Source organism: Myxocyprinus asiaticus, chromosome 16, assembly GCF_019703515.2.
Source record: "Myxocyprinus asiaticus isolate MX2 ecotype Aquarium Trade chromosome 16, UBuf_Myxa_2, whole genome shotgun sequence".
Lineage (NCBI taxonomy): Eukaryota > Metazoa > Chordata > Actinopteri > Cypriniformes > Catostomidae > Myxocyprinus > Myxocyprinus asiaticus.
The window spans coordinates 6,142,682-6,164,269 of record NC_059359.1 but is presented as its reverse complement, the minus strand read 5'-3'; the positions used below and the strand labels follow the sequence as shown (position 1 = coordinate 6,164,269).

Sequence of the window (21,588 nt, the reverse complement as noted above, 5' to 3'; positions counted from 1 at the left end):
TGCAGACTTTTGAACAGGGGTCATTTCATTTTTTTCTTTGTTGCCATGTTTTGTTTTATGATTGTGCCATTCTGTTATAACCTACCAATTCTCCAAGGGTATGCAAACTTTTGAGCACAACTGTATATATATATATATACACACACATACATACATACATACATAAATACACACACACACACACACACACAGGTAGGGTTAGTAAAAAATTAAGAGGTTTTCTTTATAATTATATATATAAAAAAACTCAATTTTTAATTAAAATGTAATAACTTGCTCTTCCGCTGATATGACTTACTCTTCTCTGTTGACGTCATGTGAGACAGCTCAGCAGTTAAGCCAATAGTTCATAGTTTTTAGTCACTAGAACTAAACTTTAATTAAAAGTCGTGAAAATCTTACAGGATCCTGAAAGATTCTTTCTTTAAATGGAACCAGTTCCAAATTACAACTGGTTCTCGGTTCCCAACTCCACGTAAGATCAATTTCCTTCCTTTGGGATTTTCTGTAAAGCTTGTCTGAGCTAGAAACAATAACCAATGAAAGCAGAGCTTAGCAAAGTGTCAATTGTAGAATAACCCCAAAAATGTTTTGAATAACTTTAGCATTTCTTGAAAAACTGCCTGGCACTGCCCTATCCATCTGGTGGGGTAATAACTTTAAGCCCCAATACCAAAATCCGTTCTTAGTGTAAATGAGATGATGTTCTTAGTTAAAAGGATTAAATGTTTCTCGTTTGTTTGAATCTCTTGAAACTCCACTCCCATGATTTCCACACACCTGCCCAAGGCCATATCCTTCAGCAGGCTGAAAACCTTGCACAAATCTCCGGAGAGCCTCTCGGCTCAACACATATCCGGCGCCGCCGATCATATAACCCTGCTTTACAAATGTCAGGTACGCGTGGCCGAAATAAACAGACTTCTCGTGTTGTGTTTGGAAAGTAGGTATCTCAGGTTTTCCACCACCCAGAAATGTGTGTGTGTGTGTGGTAAAATTATAAACATATTTAATCAGTATTTTTGACTTGTTTTTCAGTAAAAATATATAAACATCCTTTAAAAAAAGCTAATTTTCATTAAACATTAAGACTTGTTTTCAAGGAATATATTACATTGATTTGTCTTGCTCCATTGATGAGTTTTTTTCTTGTTTAAAACAGAAATCTAACAAGATTTATGCTTAGAGCAAATTTGCCAATAATCTAATAAACTGAAATATTATACCTGTTATACACTCAAAATAATTGTAGCCTATTTTTAAGATTTATGCATTTAAATTTCATAACAAAAATTCATAAAATGTATTTTGTTAAAGATTACTCAATTCAATTTGACTGAATTTTGTTACAAAAATTGAAATGCGTACATTTTAAAACTGTATTTTTGAGTGCATTCTCTGAGAACAAGTCTTTTTATCTTTTAGTTTTAAGTGATTGTATCTTGTTTTAAAGATGTTTTAGATTTACTAAAAAAAAAAAGAAAAAAAAAAAGAGCGCTGTAGTAGATAAAGTGTGTTTACTTTGAAAAAGCTATAATAAAATATATTTCTGGTAAGTATAATTACCATACTTAATTACCATTTGTATTATCTTTTAATTTACATTTATAGTTAATATAAACAGTGATAATAACGAGAGTGTCCAATCTTATGACTAGTGATGTAAATATAAACAAATATTAGACTAAAATAGAATTACAAGAAATTAGTAAGAATGAACCATTCGTTGTGCATCCACGAGAGGAAAGGTTGTGATGAAATCTACATAAATGCAAGTGATCTTGCTACAGACCTACAGTAAAACTCAAAAGTTGGTGAGCAAAGTCAAAGCCAAGAAATAGTCCACAAAATCTGAAAAACATCAACAAAAACAATGTAAAAAAAAATGATATAACCATGAACAACTGTAAAAAAAAAAAAAAAAAAATGACGTTTAGATATAGAAAAATACCACTTACCACTATGAAAGGTGTCAGTGCAGTTGATGACATTATTGTTATTGACTGCCATTCATTGAAAATGAAACACATTTAAAATGACTTCTTACATTTCAAGTCAAGAAAGGTGACTGCGGTCTCTAAGGTTGTGGTTCAACCTTCTATAACAGTGTTTATGGCTACCAACAGTTTCACCTTTATCTTTGTAACCTGCCAAATTAAATTTTAACACATGCAACTGATGTCAACATGCCCCTTCCTGTATAGATTACAGTTGCACAAATCTTAACCCTCTTGTGCAAAAATATATAGATATTTTCAAAATAATGTATTTTAACAGTTACACATCTGTCCACTGCAATAGAAGATGTTAGAAAATATTTTATAGATACCTGGTCCATCACTGCTTTTATATAAAAAAGAAAAAGGATGTTTTTTTGGATCTAACATCACGCTCTAAATGGGTGAAAATGGCTTTTAAAGATCTGGAGACCATGCATATAAACGCATCTGTGACATATTTAAAGAAAAAGAGTAAAACTGCATTTTCTGTGCAATAAACATTTTCGTATTATCCTCATGCGACCCCGCGTCCACATGCGTGGACGTTGTATTTTGGCTTCGCTATACGCAACGCATAATCTAAATGAATAAAAACTGACTGAACACTGCTCACAAGACTCTAGACTAAGGGTTAAACTTCTGCCGCACCAAGTCACGTGACACAGCAGCATTACGTTGATTTCCATGAAGCGCTCCTATGGATGCAGCACCAACAAAAGTGCCTCTGGTAAGAAATATCTTTACTTTTTTTCATTGAAACCTGTTTGGTTGTAAAGACTAGAGTCTCTAGTTTCATTTAATATAGCGCTTTTAAAAATCTGTTCATTTTTCACGCGTCAGCACGCTGATAAACATGATGTCCACATTTGTGGACACTAGCACCGCATGTCCTCAAAAGTAGAAAAAGCATGTTAGTTATTTTGAATAACACTCAACAAACACATCTGTGGGTTATTTCGCTTCATTTTAATATATTATATTATTTTGTTATCACCGTACAATACAGTTCTATTCATTAACATTAGTAAATGCATTGCTATATTTACTGTGCTTTATCACACTCAGAATCAATGGGTTTATTCAAATTTGCTTTCAGAGGCTTTATATGGAGTTAGGATGAAAATAAGTTGCATTTCGAACTGTTCTGAGACCAGTGCAGACAGACAGCACACTGGAGGTTATTTACTAAATAGGGAGCATCCTATAGCTCTCTATACAGCTAAGTGCATTTAATCCTAAAATCCAACCAAAGGTTCAGTTTCAGGCTGCAGATGATGTTTGGACTGCTCAACATGTTTGGCAGTGATTGGACGATGCTAGCCATTAGTTTGAGTCAGAATTAATTATTAAGCTTTACAGAAAATCAGCAGTAGTGTCTGTAACATCTCAAAAACATGAATAACCAACACTCTTGGAAACATAATAAAAAATTTTATTGAAAAAATCTGACTTTTTATTGCTTGGTATTATTTAAAATTTCACAACTTAGACCCGCTGTACATATATGTGGAAATACATTTTTAGGAAAACGATTTGCTCTAGAAAAAAAAAAAATTGTTTTGCTTGTTTATTAGGTGTTACTAGTTACCAGAAAAAAGGAAAATGCACACAGCAGTCACGAGGGGGTCTCAGGAGGTTAAGAAATGCATAAACTGTTCCAATGCTCAACTTTAAACAGATCACCTAAAATCTGATGACTAGTTAAGTGTGGAAACTACTTGGGCACAGATATCTGTTGTATGACTCAGATAATGTCACAATGTCAGTCCTCAGAATAATGCTCCTAGGTGAAAATAAATTTTCTCAAGAGTGAAGATCAGCGTGCCTCTTTCCTTCCCATTTCAAGTGAAGTAGATTCAAGTTGTCTAATTGCACATAATTGTCTTCAAGAAAAGCTTCAGAAGAAGTCTCATTATGACAGCCATTTAGATAAAATAAGACATTTCTCCAAGACATCAGGAAAATGACTAAAGACAAACTCAGTAATTTTGCTAATCTCAGTAATAAACTGTTTATTTGACATTTTTTAGGGTTCCCACACCATTTGGCTGATACATTTTCGAGTCATTCGTGATAAATGCATAAATGATAAATATCACAAATAGTTGTGATAATTAGCAGCTGCACTTACAAAGAATCATTTTTAGCTAATTAAATATTTAAAATCTGATAATAAGTCACAGTTTGAAAATTCCCTGATATTTCCAAGTTTTCAATGGCCGTGGGAAGGGAACATTTTTATTACATTTATTGAATTTTATTACTTCACCTTTTAATAAAAAACAACAACAGATGCAATACTAAAATAAATCAAACCACTGAAACTAAAGTGATTCTGAATGTAAGAAAATGAATGATTGATGCTGTCAAAGATGTAATTAAAGGAATAGTTCACCCAAAAATGAAAATTTGCTGATAATTTACTCACCCTCAGGCCATCCAAGATGTATCTCAGTTTCTTTCTTCATCAAAACAGAATTTAAGACTTTTAGGATTTCATTTCAGGCCTCCTCCTTTAAACAATGCAAGTGAATGTACTCCATTTATTGACAGTCCAAAATGCATATTTAGGGTGCATCAAAATAATCCACATGGCTCCAATCGACAAATAAAGTTCTTCTGAGTGCAAACGATTGATTATTTTGAGAAACAAAACAATACTTACATACTTTTTAACTACAAATGTTCGCTTCCGTACATCTCTGTGACGTGCGCTCATGAGAGGGATGACGTAAGCTTGTTGGTAAGGTCACGTGTCACGTGGAGGAGGAGTCAGGAAGCGCGTCATTATTTACAATAGAAACTTGCATAGAGCACAGACCAAGCGCCGTTCACAAACCAAAACAGTCCAAAACAATTTTAAAACAATATCAAATAAAATTTCCAAATAATAATAATAAAAAAAAACAATGTAAACAATGACGCGCTTCCTGACTCCTCCTCCACGTGACGCGTGACCTTACCAACGAGCTTACGTCATCCCTCTCATCTAAAATTCTTAAATTCTGTTTTGATGAAGAAAGAAACTCAGATACATCTTGGATGGCCTGAGGGTGAGTAAATTATCAGCAAATGTTCATTTTTGGGTGAACTATTCCTTTAAGAATTAAAAATACTACTTTTTTATTTTCCATTTGTAAAATCATTTATAAAACACAAGATAGGAGTACATAATAATGTACCCTGGGTCAGTCTTTGGATTTGGATTGCGTCCCTCATAGAGTCCAAAGTAAAGGACAGAATTAGTTCCACTCATGTCCAGCTGTAGGGTGAAAAAATGTTTCTAAATCATTAGGAGGTCATGCAATTACAAACATGTTAAGAATAGCATACTACTCCAACTATTATTTTTAGCATGTATACTGTGCATAGTAGTGCATTATGCGTATAAAATGCATAAAGTGCACTATATAAGGTAATTACATCATTCAAATGAGGATGTAATTGGAGACATTCCAAGAGCTGTTCTTTACCAACACAAGTGCCCTCAAACTGAACAGTTTAATAAATGACGCATGGTATTCTCTGAACATCAGCATTAAAGGAATACTTCACCCATACATTTTAATTGTATCCTCTTCTAATTGTATCATACGGTAGTTTTGTGAGAAAGACCAAAATGTATTATACACTGGTTCTCGCATGTTGCGTGACTGAAGGCAACCAGTCAAAAACTGAAAATCGCCACTGCAAATGAGGGAAACAATGAACAAACAAAATTTTGGTCTGTTTTGTCACACAAAGCTACCGTATGGCTTCAGAAGACTTTCATGATACTTTTATAGTTTTTTGTCCTATTGGAGCTTGACTGTAAAAATCACTATCCACTTTCCTTGTTTGGAAAACAGAAGCTCAGACATTCTGCCTAACATCTCCTTTTGTGTTTCATGAAAGAAATACAATAACACAGGGTCGGAGCATCATGAGGGTGAGCAAATGATGAAAGAATAAAGCATTTTAGGTGCACTACCTCATCAAAAAAACATACAATATGTATATGACTATTCTTTAACTTATAAAAAACAAAATGCTCAAGTAGTAATGCTCACATGTCCAGTACAATATATTGTACCTGGGAGGTGATGTCAGTCCTCCACGGCTCAACCTGCAGTCCATCACACCAGCCTCCTCGGCCATATAACCAGGTGCCATGTTCATTTGGCACTGCCCCTTCAGGAACCCGTGTGGCACAGCCCAGCGCGGATCCTACCAATACATGCATAGCATCATATCATTATTGTGATATAATGATATAAATATCGCAATGCACCCATTCTGTGACTGCGGTCCTACTAACCAGCTGACTCAAATATAAGTGTGTTATTGACGACTCTGTTGATCAGGAAGTGATGTGATGTCACACAGAATTCACCGCAGAAGTTCTCGTCAGAACCATGGGCTGTGATAACGGCATATAACTCCACCTGCAATTACAACACACACACACACACACACACACACACACACACAGACACACACACACACACAGACACACACACACACACATTGGTGCAGCTATTCTTATGAGGACTCTCCGTAGACATAATGATTTTTATACTGTACAAACTAAAGATTCTATCCACTAAACATACCCATAAATCTAACCCTCACAAAAAACTTTCTGCATTTTTACATTTTCAAAAAAACATCATTTAGGATGTTTTTTATGTCCTCATAAACCACATTTATAGCATAATACCCTTGTATTTACCACTTTGTAACCTAAAAAAATGTCCGCCCACACACAAACACACACACAAATATATAATATAATTATTTGTTTTGATCCTAAATTCTGACTCTGAAAGCTTTGTCTAGCTTTCAAAGTTAGCTTGCTAGCAAGATAGACAGCAAAACAGATAGCAAGACAGTAAGCTATCATGATAGATAGCAAGACAGACAGCAAGATAGCTAGCTAGTAATATAGATAGCAAGACAGATAGCTTGCTAGTGAGAAAACTAGCTAGCAATATACAGCAAGACAGATAGCAAGATATATAGCAATATATATAAATAGCTAGCAAGACAGATAGCTAGCTAGCAATTTAGATAGCAAGATAGCTAACTAGCTAGCAAGACAAACAGATAGCTAGCAATATAGACAAATATAATATAATAAGACAAATATCTTGCTAGCAAGATATCTAGTTAGCAATATATAGAAAGACAGACAGCAAGATTAATAACATGATATATAACCAGCTAGCAAGATAGATAGCAATACAGATAGCAAGACAGATATCTCGCAAACAGATTTCGATCTAACTATCTATCTATCTATCTATAGATAGACACAATTTTAGACACATTATGACCCATTATTTTGTCATTTACTTATTTTTTACTGGAAATAACTGTATAATGCTGCCTTGTGTTCACTTGCAATTGGAATTGTCACATATATGAATTTCTTACTCCGAAGTTCCACTTCAACACCACCCCCCTCAAGTTGTAATTACAACTGGGAAACTCAAGAGATAATTTTGATACCTGAGTTTCCGAGTTGGGAGGAGATGTACGTAAACATTCAACATGGAGGAGGAGAGTACAGTTTCAGTAGTGAATCGTTTTATTAATTTTTCTTAATGCAGCTACCATATTATTGCTTGCCGTTTCAGTCATGTACATTTATGTATATCAGAAACTGTTTGATGCTTATTGTACAATTTACACAGAGAAAATAGTATGTATTTGACCAAAATTCCATCATAGTCATCCACTTGGCTAGCATGTATTACGGTCTCAAAATAAGAGTTCCCCAAGAAATATGAATGAACCTGGAGTCCTCCATGTTTCCAACAACAAAGCACTTGAACGTGACATACTCGTAATTACGACTTCAGAGGTGGGAAGAATGATAGCATGATAGCAGGTGAAGGCAGAATATTATATAATTACATAATCAGTATTTTGACAGATTCTTTTGGATTTGTCACCTTTTTAGTTGAAGCTGGAAGATTAAACTTAATCTCCTGATATCTGCTGTTATAGTCCTTGTCAAATGTCCCCCCATTGAAGAGTGAGGTTACCATGAAAGGGTACAGTCTGTCTGAGTAGTTTCCTAAGAAGACAATGGCAAGGTATCAATATAAATAACAGCACAGATTTCAGAATATTTGATTTGATTTATCTTGGGAAATCAAAAGATAAACACCCAAGCCTCTAATGTAACTTGCTCTAATGGAGCATTTACAGTTTACTGTAAGCACCCTGTAAATTGTTGAGCAAGTTATTATATATAGTAAGCGATAATTAGAAATAAATGTATGTGACTACAAAGTTTGTAGGAAGCTAGATTCAATGGCTGTGCCCAAAACTAGTGCAGCTGCCAGGTTTTGGACAAAGCCAGTAACACCCTGTACTTTGTGAACAGGTGAAAGCACTTGAGGTTCTCTGTAAGTTTCAGGAAAGTGGAATTATCCCAGAAGAGCAATTTTAACCCATTTTGTTGCATCAAAGAGTTTTGGAGGATCAAAATGGGTTCCTGCAGAGTAACTCAGAACACAGATTTTCCACTTCCCTTTACCATAAATGGAGACATCTCACATTGTTCCTTTGAGCAACACTCAGTGGAACATGTGTGGGTGAGAAATAACTGAAATACAGCCCAAAAACCTTTTCAGCTGAGGAACTCATTCTCTAAAGATTTTCTTTCCAGAGCAAAAAAGCTTCCACATGACTCACGTTGGAGTGTTAATGCATCGCTAAACACCAGCATCATGATCCGCTTTGTCCTCTACATGGCAAGCGAGCAGATAGCATCAAGGAAGGGCGAATTTTATGAGCTTGCCAGGCAGGAGCTAAAAAAAAGTCCTGGCAACTGCTTTCATGCATTCATTGCAGAAAGTAAGAAGAAGACTCGTTTACATCTTAGGATATTTTTTTTTCTCCCCATTTTGAACGCCCAATTCCCAATGCGCTCTAAGTCCATGTGGTGGCATAGTGACTCGCCACAATCCGGGTGGCGGAGGACGAATCGTAGTTGCCTCCGCGTCTGAGAACGTCAATCACGTGGCTTGTTGAGGGCATTACCGCGGAGACATAGCATGTGTGGAGGCTTCACGCAATTCTCCATAGCATCCACGCACAACTCACCATGCGCCCCACCGAGAACGAACCACATTACAGCGACCAAGAGGAGGTTACTCCATGTGACTCTACCCTCCCTAGCAACCGGGCCAATTTGATTGCTTAGGAGACCTGGCTGGATTCACTCAGCACACCCTGGGATTCAAACTCGCAACTCCAGGGGTGGTAGTCCGCATCTTTGCTCGCTGAGCTACCCAGGCCCCCCTTCTTAGGATATTCTTGGTTAATTTAAATTAGTTAAAAGAACTGAGGTCTCTGGATGCTTGGAAAAAATAGGGTAAATATTTCTGAATAAAAATAAATGATGCGATATACATTCGAAACTTTGGACAGTTTTTAAATATTTCTTGTTGCTTTGTACTCTAAAAAAACATAATTTGTGAAAAACAATACAAGTACAAATACAAGATATTAAGCTCAATCGATAGCATTAGAGGCATAATGTTGATTACCACAAAAATGTATTTCAAACTGTCCCTCCTTTTCTTAAAAAAAGCAAAAATCTGGCTCACAGTGACGCATTTACAATGGAAGATGTAGAAAATGTGTGTTAACATGATTTGAATGTGATAAAATCATTTACTAACCTTTTCTGTGTAAAGTTATATCCAATTTTACAACTTTGTTGGCATGATAACGTAACACAGCCGATTTAAGCAACTTAACAGCTCAAATAATACACAAGTTTTAACAGAAAAATAATGTAAAAGATTTTATGAAGTTATAAGCTTCACATTTCTGCCTTCAAACCCTCCTAAAATTGGCCCCATTCACTTCCATTGTAAGTGCCTCACTGTAGCCTCGATTTTTGCCTTTTTTAAAGAAAGGGACAAGTCAAAAAAAATTTTTGTGATCAACATTAAGCTGCAAATGCTGTCCATTGAGCTTAACTTGTATTGAACTGGGAATATCTCTTTAAGTTGCACCTGCAATTGCAAAGATGGACTTTGCATAGATGCAAAAAATCATTGGCCGCCACTTCGAAAGGTTCACTTTAACCGCTTAAAAACGCTCTATTTATTTGAAAGAAAGACAGCACAAGTACACTACTCATGCAAAACATCTCACAAACATGTTTGTAAAGTTTGTAAAGCTAAAATGAATGATATCAAAATGAAGACAAAAAGTATTTGAACACTTTCTGGTTGTCAAACATTAGTGGAACATGTCCATAGTTAATGTGATGAATTACACCTGTGGTAACTCTACAGACACCTGTGTGAACTTCATACATCCACAAAAAATCATCTTATCTGGTCTGTGGTACAAAATTCTGACCTGTTTGGTTGCTGTGACTGAAGCGTAGATTGAGAGACGTCATCCAGGGCATCGCCCACGGCACGGTCTTCATGGTGAAGTTACACCTCGCGTTATTAAGCAGAGGAATCAAAGGGGACACATCCGTCAGCCAATGACCTGTACCTCTGGTATACAAATATACAGTGTTGAGTAGTAGCACATTGACTAAATCCACAACTACTTAAACTTTTTCCAGAAAGAAACACCAACCTGCGGAAGGCCGTGATCCAGCGGCCGAGCTCCAGGTTACAGTATGGGCTGACACGATCGCAGCATACAAAGAGCTGTACGGTGTGATCCCAATGAGCACATGTCTCATCCCTGCGGCCTGGACAGGACAGGGACGCGTCCAACTCCAGAACATCATAATCCAACATGTCTATATCCAAAAAAAAACATGACACAAAAAACCTGAAGTCCTCATGAAATACTTTGTGGGCTTTAGGAAAGTATGCAGCACCACATTTGTTAAATGCATAATGTGGTGTCAGTATGTTGACAATTTTGAAGTGGTCACTTTCCTTGATCTTTTGAAATAAAAGAGTCCAATGCATTATGCAAATATATTGTAACTTTCAGACTGAAGATCATTTTTAACAAGGTCCCTGATCATTTCATTATTATTATTATTAAACATTCTAAATGGACAAGGAATCAGTTTTCTTGACACTAAAAATTCACATTCTGGAAGAACAAAATGCTTGTACACTCACTGAGAACTTTAATAGAAACACTATGGTCCTAATAATGTGTCCTACACGTTCTTCTGTTGTTGTAGCCCATCCGCCTCAAGGTTCGACATGTTGTGCATTCTGAGATGCTATTTTGCCAACTAAAATTGTACAGCGTGGTCATCTGAGTTACTGTAGCCTTTCTGTCAACTCGAAACATTTCTATGCTGACCTCTTTCATCAACGAGGCGTTTCTGTCCACAGAACTGCTGCTCTCTGGTTGTTTTTTTGCTTTTGGCACCAACTCTAGAGACTGTTGTGTGTGAAAATCCCAGGAGATCAGCAGTTACAGAAATACTCAAACCAGCCCATCTGGCACCAACAATCATGCCATGCTCAAAATCACTGAGATCACATTTTTCCCCATTCTGATGGTTGATGTGAACATTAACAGAAGCTCCTGACCCATATCGGCATGATTTTATGCATTGCACTGCTGCCACATGATTGGCTGATTAGATAATCGCATGAATAAGTAGGTGTACAGGTCTTCCTAATAAAGTGCTCAGTGAGTGTATATAAATTGCAACCGTGCATAATGCATCATATAATGAACAATAAAACACAGTTAAAATGGCTGCAATCTTTGTCATATTTTTCCATACATTTTTTTATATTCCTGCATATACTGTAGAACGGTGAAATTGCTCATAGTAACAAACTTCTCCATCTTGCCTACACTCGACTAAAGTATCTTACATCAGACGCAGAGCCGTAACCACCATAGACACTGAGGGGGACATGCCCGATATTCATAATAGTGGTCAACTGATGTGGGGTTTTTCAATGGTTGACTACTAAATTATTACATTTGGTTACCCCCAATCCTGAATACGTGGTTACATCCTTGATTAGACATGTGGTAGTCGCCACAACACGTCACTGCTTATTTGCATAAAGTTAAACTTTCCCCAACTTTGTCGCATCACTGAAGATATCTACATTGCATCGTAAATGGTCGCTGAACACTCATGTCACCAGAAATCGGCAATTATCATTGAAAATGGTCAGGAAAAACGTTGACATTATAAGTGGGTCTCAAGGAAAAAAATACAATTTACAATAAGATATTAAAAGGATAGGATATTAATATTAAGGACTACAGTTTTGAGAGTCTGTATGAAATGTGCAGTTAGAACCTCTAGGAAGATCCACCACTGCCTGAGCTCCCTCCTCGCCGTGCATCAGATGACGATCAAACACTGGAACTACACTGGCAGGCCGTCTCAACTGCTCCTGCAAACCCTCATTGAATATAAACCTATAAAATAAATATAGAAATAAACATTATAAATACGGAGAAAAACACCCCACAAATTATTATGCATTTTATGTGCATACACATATGTATTCATCTCTAAACATCTTTTTTTGGGTTAACTGAACACACTGCCAATCTTTCAAAAATGTTTTTTAACTGTAAAGTGGATTTCATTGTTGTGATTCAACAAACATTCACCAAACGGACTTCAGGAGTCATACCACTGAGCTTGCCAGGCCATGAATCTGAAGGTTGGATAGAGACACCAACCCATCTCAGCCAGCGCCCCCTGCTGGTTGATTGCAAAGAAGAAGTTTGGAGAAGGTGTGAGCTGGAATGTCACATTCACCACCTGCCCCTTTCTGTCAAAAACATTCCACATGACAAAAATTAAGTTATTAAAGGAATATTCCGGGATCAAAACAAGTTAAGCTCAATCGACAGCATTTGTGGCATATTGTTGAGTACAACAAAAATAATTTCGACTCGTCCCTCCTTTTCTTTAAAAAAAAGCAAAAATCGAGTGAGGCACTTACAATGGAAGTGAATGGGGCCAATTTTTGGAGGGTTTAAAAGGCAGAAATGTGAAGCTTCTAATTTTATAAAAGCACTTACATTACTTCTTCTGTTAAACCTCATTTATTATTTGTGCTGTAAAGTTGTTTAAATCGTCATTTTTACAGTCATATTAGGTTTTTAGGGTTTGTTGACACTGCATCGTCATGGCAACGAAGTTGTAAAATTGGCTATAACTTTACACAGTAAAGGTTAGTAAGGGATTTTATCACACTAAAATCATATTAACACAGATATTGTTCATGTCTTGTGGCTAAATCTTTGAAATAGTGAGTATTTTAATGTTTACAGATTGGACCCATTGACGTCCATTGTAAGTGCCACAATGGAACCCATATTTTTGCTTTTTTTAAAGAAAAGGAGGGCGAGTCAAAATATTTATTTATTTTTTATTTTTTTGATAGTCAATATTATGCCATACATGCTGTCAATTGAGCTTAACCAGAGATTATTTAGCACAGATGGGCCACTTCTATTAAAATGAATGGGAGAAATTGAACGCTCAACCAAGGAGCTATGAGCACCCAACGGTCAACGGATGTAGAAAGGAAGTCCCGCCTTACAGTTAAAAGCCAATCACTTTTTAGATACAGACATCACCTGTCAATCAACTCTAAAACATGCATGTGCATTAGCTATACAAGCTGTGAAAATTTAGTTTTTTAGCATAATATGAAGTAAAGAATCACAACTTATGGTATCAGTATTGTCAGATTTTATTGCTGATTTGAAATATGTCCTTTGATCGTAATCTTGACCAACCGTTTTGAGATTTTGGTCTTTCTCCATTCAAGTAGATAGGAGCTGCACTGGCATGACTGGAAATAGCCTCCAGAGGAGTGTTCCAAAGATGGCCGACAGTGGACTGACTTGCTAGAAAGACTTTGGCTTAACTTATATATAAACTCAGCAAAAAAAGAAACTTCCCTTTTTCAGGACACTGTATTTTAAAGATAATTTTGTATAAATCCAAATAACTTTACAGATCTTTGTAGTATAGGGTTTAAACAATGTTTTCTATGCTTGTTCAATGAACCATAAACAATTAATGAACATGCACATGTGGAACGGTCATTAAGACACTAACAGCTTACAGACGGTAGGCAATTAAGGTCACTGTTCTAAAAACGTAGTACACTAAAGAGACCTTTCTACTGACTCTGAGAAACACCAAAAGAAAGATGCTCAGGGTCCCTGCTCATCTGCATGAACATGCCTTAGGCATGCTGCATGGAGGCATGAGGACTGCAGATGTGGCCAGGGCAATAAATTGCAATGTCCATACTGTGAGACGCCTAGGACAGCGCTACAGGGAGACAGGAAGGACAGCTGATCGTCCTTGCAGTGGCAGACCACGTGTAACAACACCTGCACAGGATCAGTACATCCAAAAATCACACCTGTGGAACAGGTACAGGATGGCAACAACAACTGCCAGAGTTACACCAGGAACACACAATCCCTCCATCAGTGCTCAGACTGTCCGCAATAGGCTGAGAGAGGCTGGACTCAGGGCTTGTAGGCCTGTTGTAAGGCAGGTCCTTATCAGATATCACCGGCAACAACATCGCATAGCAACCGGGCCAATTTGGCTGCTTAAGAGACCTGGCTGGAGTCACTCAGCATGTCCTGGATTTGAACTCGCGACTCCAGGGGTGGTAGTCAGTGTCAATACTCGCTGAGCTACCCAGGCCCCCCCTGGCTTAACTTATATTAAACCCAGGAATATTCCTTTAAGCAATAAGCTACGAGAGGCAGTACTATGTTGTGAATATAGTTACAGATAAAGGGTGTGAGATGATTCACAATACAGCAAGGCCTTGTGTGTCTTATTGCGTTTATAAAATGGTTGTATTATAATAACAAGGGCATACATTTTATTTGAAAATTTAGTGGCATACTACCACCAGAAGATATAATCTCTGGCACGTAAACTAAAGCGAAGTCCACACTAATATTTAGTTTAAAAAACGCATTGGGTTTGATATGTTTATACCTCTAATTCACACTGAAACTGTGTTTTCCTCAACCAAAAATTGCAGACTTTTGAAAACACTTTCAAGTACTGCATACTTTGGAAAAGATGATGCTAGGAAACTGAAAACAAAAATAGATTAGTGTGCATGTGGCCTAAGACTAATAGTTGCATATTAGCACAACAGGAAGGTGAACAGGCAGTTCATGTCCTAACTGATCCTTAACTGTGTATTTTAGCACAGCTGGAACGCTGTATTGACCAGGACTGGAAGTATCTGTGTTTAAAAAAAAGGTTTATAACACTTTACGTACCGTAGAGCTTGTATGACAGTGGGTTCTATATGGACCATAGACGCAGGTATGTTCAGTGAAGTGGTACATTCGTCCCCTAAGCAGTTCATGTCCTGTATGGGACTCCCAGGCAAGGCGTACACCAGAACCCCGGTAGCGTTGGATTCAGCCATGTTTTTAATCTTAAACATTTTAAAACAAGCAAAATTGAAATAATTTTCTGAACACTGAACGGCAGTTTAGAGTATACTGTAGCTAATAAAGGAATACTCTCAAGTCTTTCCGAACCCTTAATGAGTTTCTTCCATGGAACACCAAAGGATCAGTTTAGCGGAATGCTCTCTTTTGTACAAAGTGGATGGGACAGCCCCAAAAGGACAAAAAAGCACCATAAAAACATAAAAATATTTGCACTAAATCCCAAGTCTTCTGAATCCAAATTTAAACTGTTTGAGGAACAGACTGAGCTGTTATTCACTGAAAATCCTGCCTTGACAGCTCTAGTCATCATTCAGTTCCATTGTATAGAAAAGAGCAGCTTGGACAAACATTTGAAAGAACAATGAAAGTAAGACAGGTTTTGTAAGACACAAGGGTGAATTAATGATGACAGAGTTTTTATTTTAAGTCAGTTATTCCTTTTAGGGGCCCATATCGTATGTTTTGAACAACTATCCATGTGGCTTTGCTTTTTGTAGCTCACCTTAGTAAAGAAAGAACAGCCACCTTCAGATATCCAGGCAACAGCTCCTTTGACAGAGGTGACTGGTTCACAGCCGTTACCTGCATCCAACAGTTTGTATGGATCTGCACCCCAGCGTCCATTCAACCAGTCATATCTGGCATTCAGACGCTTGGTGATCACTGGTATGATCCATTCTGTGATTAACAGTTTGGATACATCGGTAATCTAATGAATATTTTAGATAAATTATGCCCAAGGTATGATAAGGTCCAAATGATATGGAGTCTTTTGACAAGACATGTGTGTGCACTCTCACCTGGTGAGGTGAAAAGCACCTGAGCAAGGCCGCAGTTGTGTCCTCCACATCCCCATGAGTACAGAACTCGGGGTATCCAGTTACCAAGCGCGTACACAGGTGTCGGGGAGAAATGCAATCTGGACAAGATCTCTTTGCTCCTAACAAGAACAAGTGCATTCATGTCATTCTGCCTCAATTATATAATTTTAGGATCATATATTCTATCTATCTATCTAGCCATCCATCCATCCATTTATCCGTCTATCTATCTATCCATCCATCGCCCATCTATCTATCTGTCCATCCATATAGCCGTCTATCTATCTGTCCATCCATCCATCCAAATAGCCATCTATCTATCCATCCATCCATCCAAATAGCCATCTATCATCCATCCATCCACCCATGTATCTATCCATCCATCCATCCATCCAAATAGCCATCTATTTATCTATCTATTCACCCATCTATCTATCCATCCATCCATCCATTCACCCATCTATGTATCCATCCATCCATCTATTCACCCATCTATGTATCCATCCATATAGCCATCTATCCATCCATCCATCCAAAGCCATCTATCTATGCATCCATCCATATAGCCATCTACCCATCCATCCATCCATCCATCCATCCAAATAGCCATCTATCTATCTATCTGTCCGTCCATTCACCCATGTATCCATCCATCCAAATGGCCATCCATCTATCTATCTATCTATCCAAATAGCCATTTACCCATCCATCCATCCATCCATCCACCCAAATAGCCATCTGTCTATCTATCCATCCATCTATCTATCCAAATAGCCATTTACCCATCCACCCATCCATCTAAAGGCACTTCAAAGAACACCATGGTATTTTCATGGTAACTGGACCAAAACACAGTACTGTATTACAATAGTACATTCTGTTAGTCAATCTATCTCAGCAGTACCTGTGCGCTGTTGCTCTGTACACTTGCTCCCTCATCCAGAGCGCGTCCTGTGCTGCAGTGTCATCCAGTGAGAGGAACAGAACCTGAGCGCTGGACGGCAGATACTCCAGCAGATCAGACAGAGACTCGTTCCACGTCCACAGACACTCCAGAAAAGCGGATTTATTCGTAAATGCATGAATGATAAGAGCGGATCTCGACACTTTCTCAGGATAAACGAACACTCCGGACAGAGTTTGCACTTGAAATGCAGGCGCAGGATCACCCGGTTCAAACCCCAAACCTTCAGTGAACTTTCCTTTGGATCCATTGTTACCTGTGCTCGACCCAACAGAGTCGATATGCTCCAAATGTCCCAAATTATTCGATGATATCGCATTGCTATGACTAGACGTTGCATTTACACGAAACGGAGCACTTAAATATAACAGAAAATAAAGTAGAAGTAATCGACAATACGACATGATTTTCTAGTGAATATGGAGATTTCACAAATTCATAAACACACAAGTGAAGTATCAGTCTATCTGTAAAAATAACCGAACCGGAACTGTTGTATCGCTTCGCTTCATTGTTTCACTTTTATTCAAGGTCTTCCTTATTTGGATATACATGAGGGCGTGGTCTAAGGTGGCTTATCGGATTTGAGTGACACGTTCAAATAGCCAATAACAGACGAGAAGTAACAGAGTCCAACAAATAGTAAAAAATAAAATAAAAAGGAAAAATAGAATCATAAATAATAAACAGAACATTACATTAAGTATTGGGAAGAAATGTAGAACAGCAAAGCCCGTTAAATATTTAATTTAAGATGAATTTGAGAGACTTTTATGTTACATTGTTGTTAGAGTCATCTTGAAGTATTTTATTTCTTTGAATTACATACACATTTCATAATTTCATACATGGTTATTTTTTCTTCAATATATAAAATAGTTATTTATTTATATATCATATATTTTTTTTTCGTTTTTCATGTTTCTTTTTAATTGATAATTAAAAAAAGTACTAAATAATTTAATGAATTACCATTGATATTAAAATCGAATTAGTCTTTAAACGAATATGTAAACGATATATATATATATATATATATATATTATATAATCAAAGAAAAAATATAAAAATAAAATACATGAATTTAAAAATAAAATAAAACTATTGCATTTAAGTTGGTCTCATTCGAAGAGTCATTCAAAATTATCAGTAGCTTAGGTTTCGAACTTGATATTCAAAAAACTAATAATAACACATTAAATACCTTTATTTACATGAATTTATTAAAAGAAATGTAAGAATAAAAAATAATGTTTTCATCTCTTTTTTACTAATGATTTACCAACTGAAATTATTTGAACCAGGAGCTTATAAGAGGTCAAATCATTTAAATCATTAGAATAATTAGCAGAAATCGACTCCTTGGATGAATCTCACAGGGATAATCCAGTGTGAAGGGTTTTTGTCTTTTAATAATTCATAATTGCCTCCTGATTCATTACCTGCCTATTTAAAAATAGAGCTCCTGTTTTGCGGGGCACCAATAATGAGTCAAGACATAATCGTGTGGCAAAGCCAAAGTTATTTAGTGCGAGTTTGAATTTGTAACCAGTTTTGCACTTCTGTTTTCTGAATAGTATAGTCTAAGATTTAGGTATCCATCTAGTGCGTTGGTCTTCAGCACTTGTTATCTGTTAACTGAACTGCACCCAGCTTGTGTGCCACAGACCTGCTCACTGCAAAGACATCAGCACATCATGAAGATCTGTCTGCTCATTCTTCTGCTTATTTCTGCTTTGACAAATATTTTGTGCCAGAACTTCAATCCAGATGAAGAGAATTGGATAAATGACGAGTATCCAAATGAGGTTGGTAATTTCAGTGCCAATTTCAATGGAATTCTCAGTGTAGATTTTAATGTCTTTTGCAGCTTAGTTCATTTAAAAATGAATATCTTTTGTTAAGTATGTTTTTTTTTCCCCCTGGAAATAGCTATGGAATATAGAAATTATATGCATAGAAACTTATGCATTTATATTCAATACTGATTATTTGACAACAGTTATGAATGTTTATCAATTGGTTGCATTACTTTATTATTTTGCTTTCTGAAGGTAAATCTGCTGGAGTCTGAACCATTACAGACGATGTTGAAAAGGGTGAATCAAGCACCTGGACTACAACAGTATTTTGGTCTAATGGGGAAAAGATCGTCCGGTAAAAAAAAAAAAAAAAAAAAAAAAAAAATTCTCATTTATGCCTAGCCTGAAGTAGTACAAAATGTTTAATAAATATTGTTTTCTCTTTAAAGCAAAATCACAGATAACACGGAGACGTAAGTGATATATCATCAGTCTGTCTATCTTTTTTTTTCTTTTTCCTTTATTAGGAAATTTGGGTATTTTTCACTAGAGGTAGTAGTCTTTCATATTGTATAACTTAAATCTAATGTTTTGCATTTCTCTTACAAATGATATGCAGGGCAGAAGTTCCAGACTTTTGTTGGTCTAATGGGAAAACGGAATGTGACTGAACCAGGTGAATCAGTTTTCTTTTTTTGATTTGTGCTGTGCAACAAAATAATCTGTTTCAAGGAATATTCTGGGTTCAATACAAGTTCAATCGACAGCATTTGCCACATAATGTTGATTACCACAAAAATAATTTCGACTAGTTCCTCTTTTTCTTTAAAAAAAAAAAGAAAAAAAAAAAGAAAAACTGAATCAATAATAAGTGAATGGGGCCAATGTTTGGAGGGTTAAAAGGCAGAAATGTGAAGCTTATAGTTTTATAAAAGCACTTACATTAATTCTTCTGTTGAAACGTATTATTTGAGCTGTAAAGTTGTTCATCGCTTACAGTCATTTTAAGGGATGGCATTACATCATCATGGCAATGAAGTTGTAAAATTGGCTATAACTTTACACAGAAAAGGTTAGTAAGTGATTTTATTCACACTAAAATCATGTTAACACACTCGTGGCTATACTTTTGAAATAGTATTTTTTTTTTTTTACTGATTTTACGTAATGGCCCCATTGACTTCCACTGTAAGTGCCTCAGTCTAACCCAGATTTTTGCTTTTTTTAAAGAAAAAAATTATTTTGTTGTTTGAGCTTAACTTGTATTGAATCCGGAATATACATTTAAGAGGTAATGTTCTATTGCTTTTGATAATCTGATGCATTTTGTTACTTACCTTTCAATAACATTTCTGGAATTTTTCTTTTAGGTTCTTTCTAACAAGAAAGCATTTAACTGATTGTGTGGACATAATGTATAACATGCAGCCACTAATGGACACAGGAGTTCAAGCCCCAAACTTCAGACTGGTTGTGAAACTCAAAGTTCTGCTGTTTTCTTTTAAATAAAAATGTAATAAAAAAGTTTGGGCATTGCATTTGTCTTGTGGTATTTGAAGAATTTGGTCTGTGTAAATCCAGTGGCCCCAAAAAGTTAGAATATCATTGCATTAGATAACAAAATATTATAGCAAATACAGTAGCAACAAATCTATTTTTGTGAAATGTTCTGCTTGACAGCTGTGCTTGTGGTTTACTTTTATTTTGTTGGTCTAATTCAACGACATTCATATATTCCAAGCGTGAATTTTTTTTACCACACAAGAAATATATGAGGAATGGTTGCAAATGTGTCATCATCTCCCCCTAGTGTCTAATTATGATTAAAGAATGTTGGAGGGAAATGCTGTGGTAACACCTTATTTTAGGGATCATAAATTAGACAGTAATTCATGACTAATAATTACACTTGTAAGAGACTAGTTATGGACTAGTTTGGCATTATAAAGTATTTATTAAGCTTTCATTAGCTGATTTCTTATTCTTGCTTTATAGCCCAATTACATTTGCTTTTTTCACAACAATGAATTTATTAGCCAAAAACAAAACATATCAATACTTAGTATGATGCAAATTACATCCTTTATAGGTTCTCAGTAGTCTGTGTGAATGTGCGGCTTATAAATACAAAGTACATGTAGAATGCTAATAATGCTAATAACTGTAGGTTAGGGTTTAGGGGGTAGGGTGTCTGTGGGACTCTAATTAAACATAATAAACACACTGCAGTGATGCTCCTGTTCTGTATGGTAGTATTTAATTAGGTGTGAAAATAGAATCTAACACTATTTGCACTTAGTGCAAAGAAGATGCTTTTTGTTGCTATTTACACTATGCAAAAGCTCTGCCTTCTATATTTATTTTATACTTAAAATCTGAACATCCACACAGTGCAATAAGAACATATAAAGGATGTATTTAGCACTTTACTACTGGTATCTTTTGTTTTTACCTAATGAGTTCATTGTTAGGAAAACGGAATGTAAAGGGGCTAATATGCAAGGGTAAGAAATCAGCGAACAGAGGCCTAATAAATACCTTATAATTCAAGTCCATAACTAGTCCCTTACAAGTCC

At 36.2% G+C, this 21,588-nt stretch overlaps 2 protein-coding genes across 2 annotated transcripts; one reads left to right on the top strand and one right to left on the bottom strand.

Annotated features, from left to right (window-relative positions):
• Positions 1–3,986: 3,986 nt before the first annotated feature.
• On the bottom strand, positions 3,987–17,758 carry si:dkey-256h2.1 (uncharacterized protein LOC337520 homolog). The gene is made up of 12 exons (XM_051721110.1): positions 17,151–17,758; positions 16,226–16,365; positions 15,928–16,103; positions 15,246–15,406; positions 12,602–12,742; positions 12,259–12,380; positions 10,599–10,767; positions 10,368–10,513; positions 7,937–8,061; positions 6,298–6,424; positions 6,073–6,206; positions 3,987–5,262 (listed from the first exon to the last, which is right to left on the bottom strand). The coding sequence occupies exons 1-12, from the start codon at positions 17,612–17,614 to the stop codon at positions 5,143–5,145; spliced, it is 2,025 nt and encodes a 674-aa protein (XP_051577070.1). The 5' UTR covers positions 17,615–17,758; the 3' UTR covers positions 3,987–5,142.
• A 339-nt stretch (positions 17,759–18,097) lies between these two features.
• LOC127454141 (protachykinin) lies at positions 18,098–20,537 on the top strand. Its single transcript, XM_051721128.1, has 5 exons — positions 18,098–19,018; positions 19,265–19,367; positions 19,462–19,485; positions 19,632–19,688; positions 20,383–20,537. Exons 1-5 carry the CDS (start codon positions 18,908–18,910, stop codon positions 20,391–20,393), a joined length of 306 nt encoding a protein of 101 aa, XP_051577088.1. The 5' UTR covers positions 18,098–18,907; the 3' UTR covers positions 20,394–20,537.
• The last annotated feature ends 1,051 nt before the right edge of the window (positions 20,538–21,588 follow it).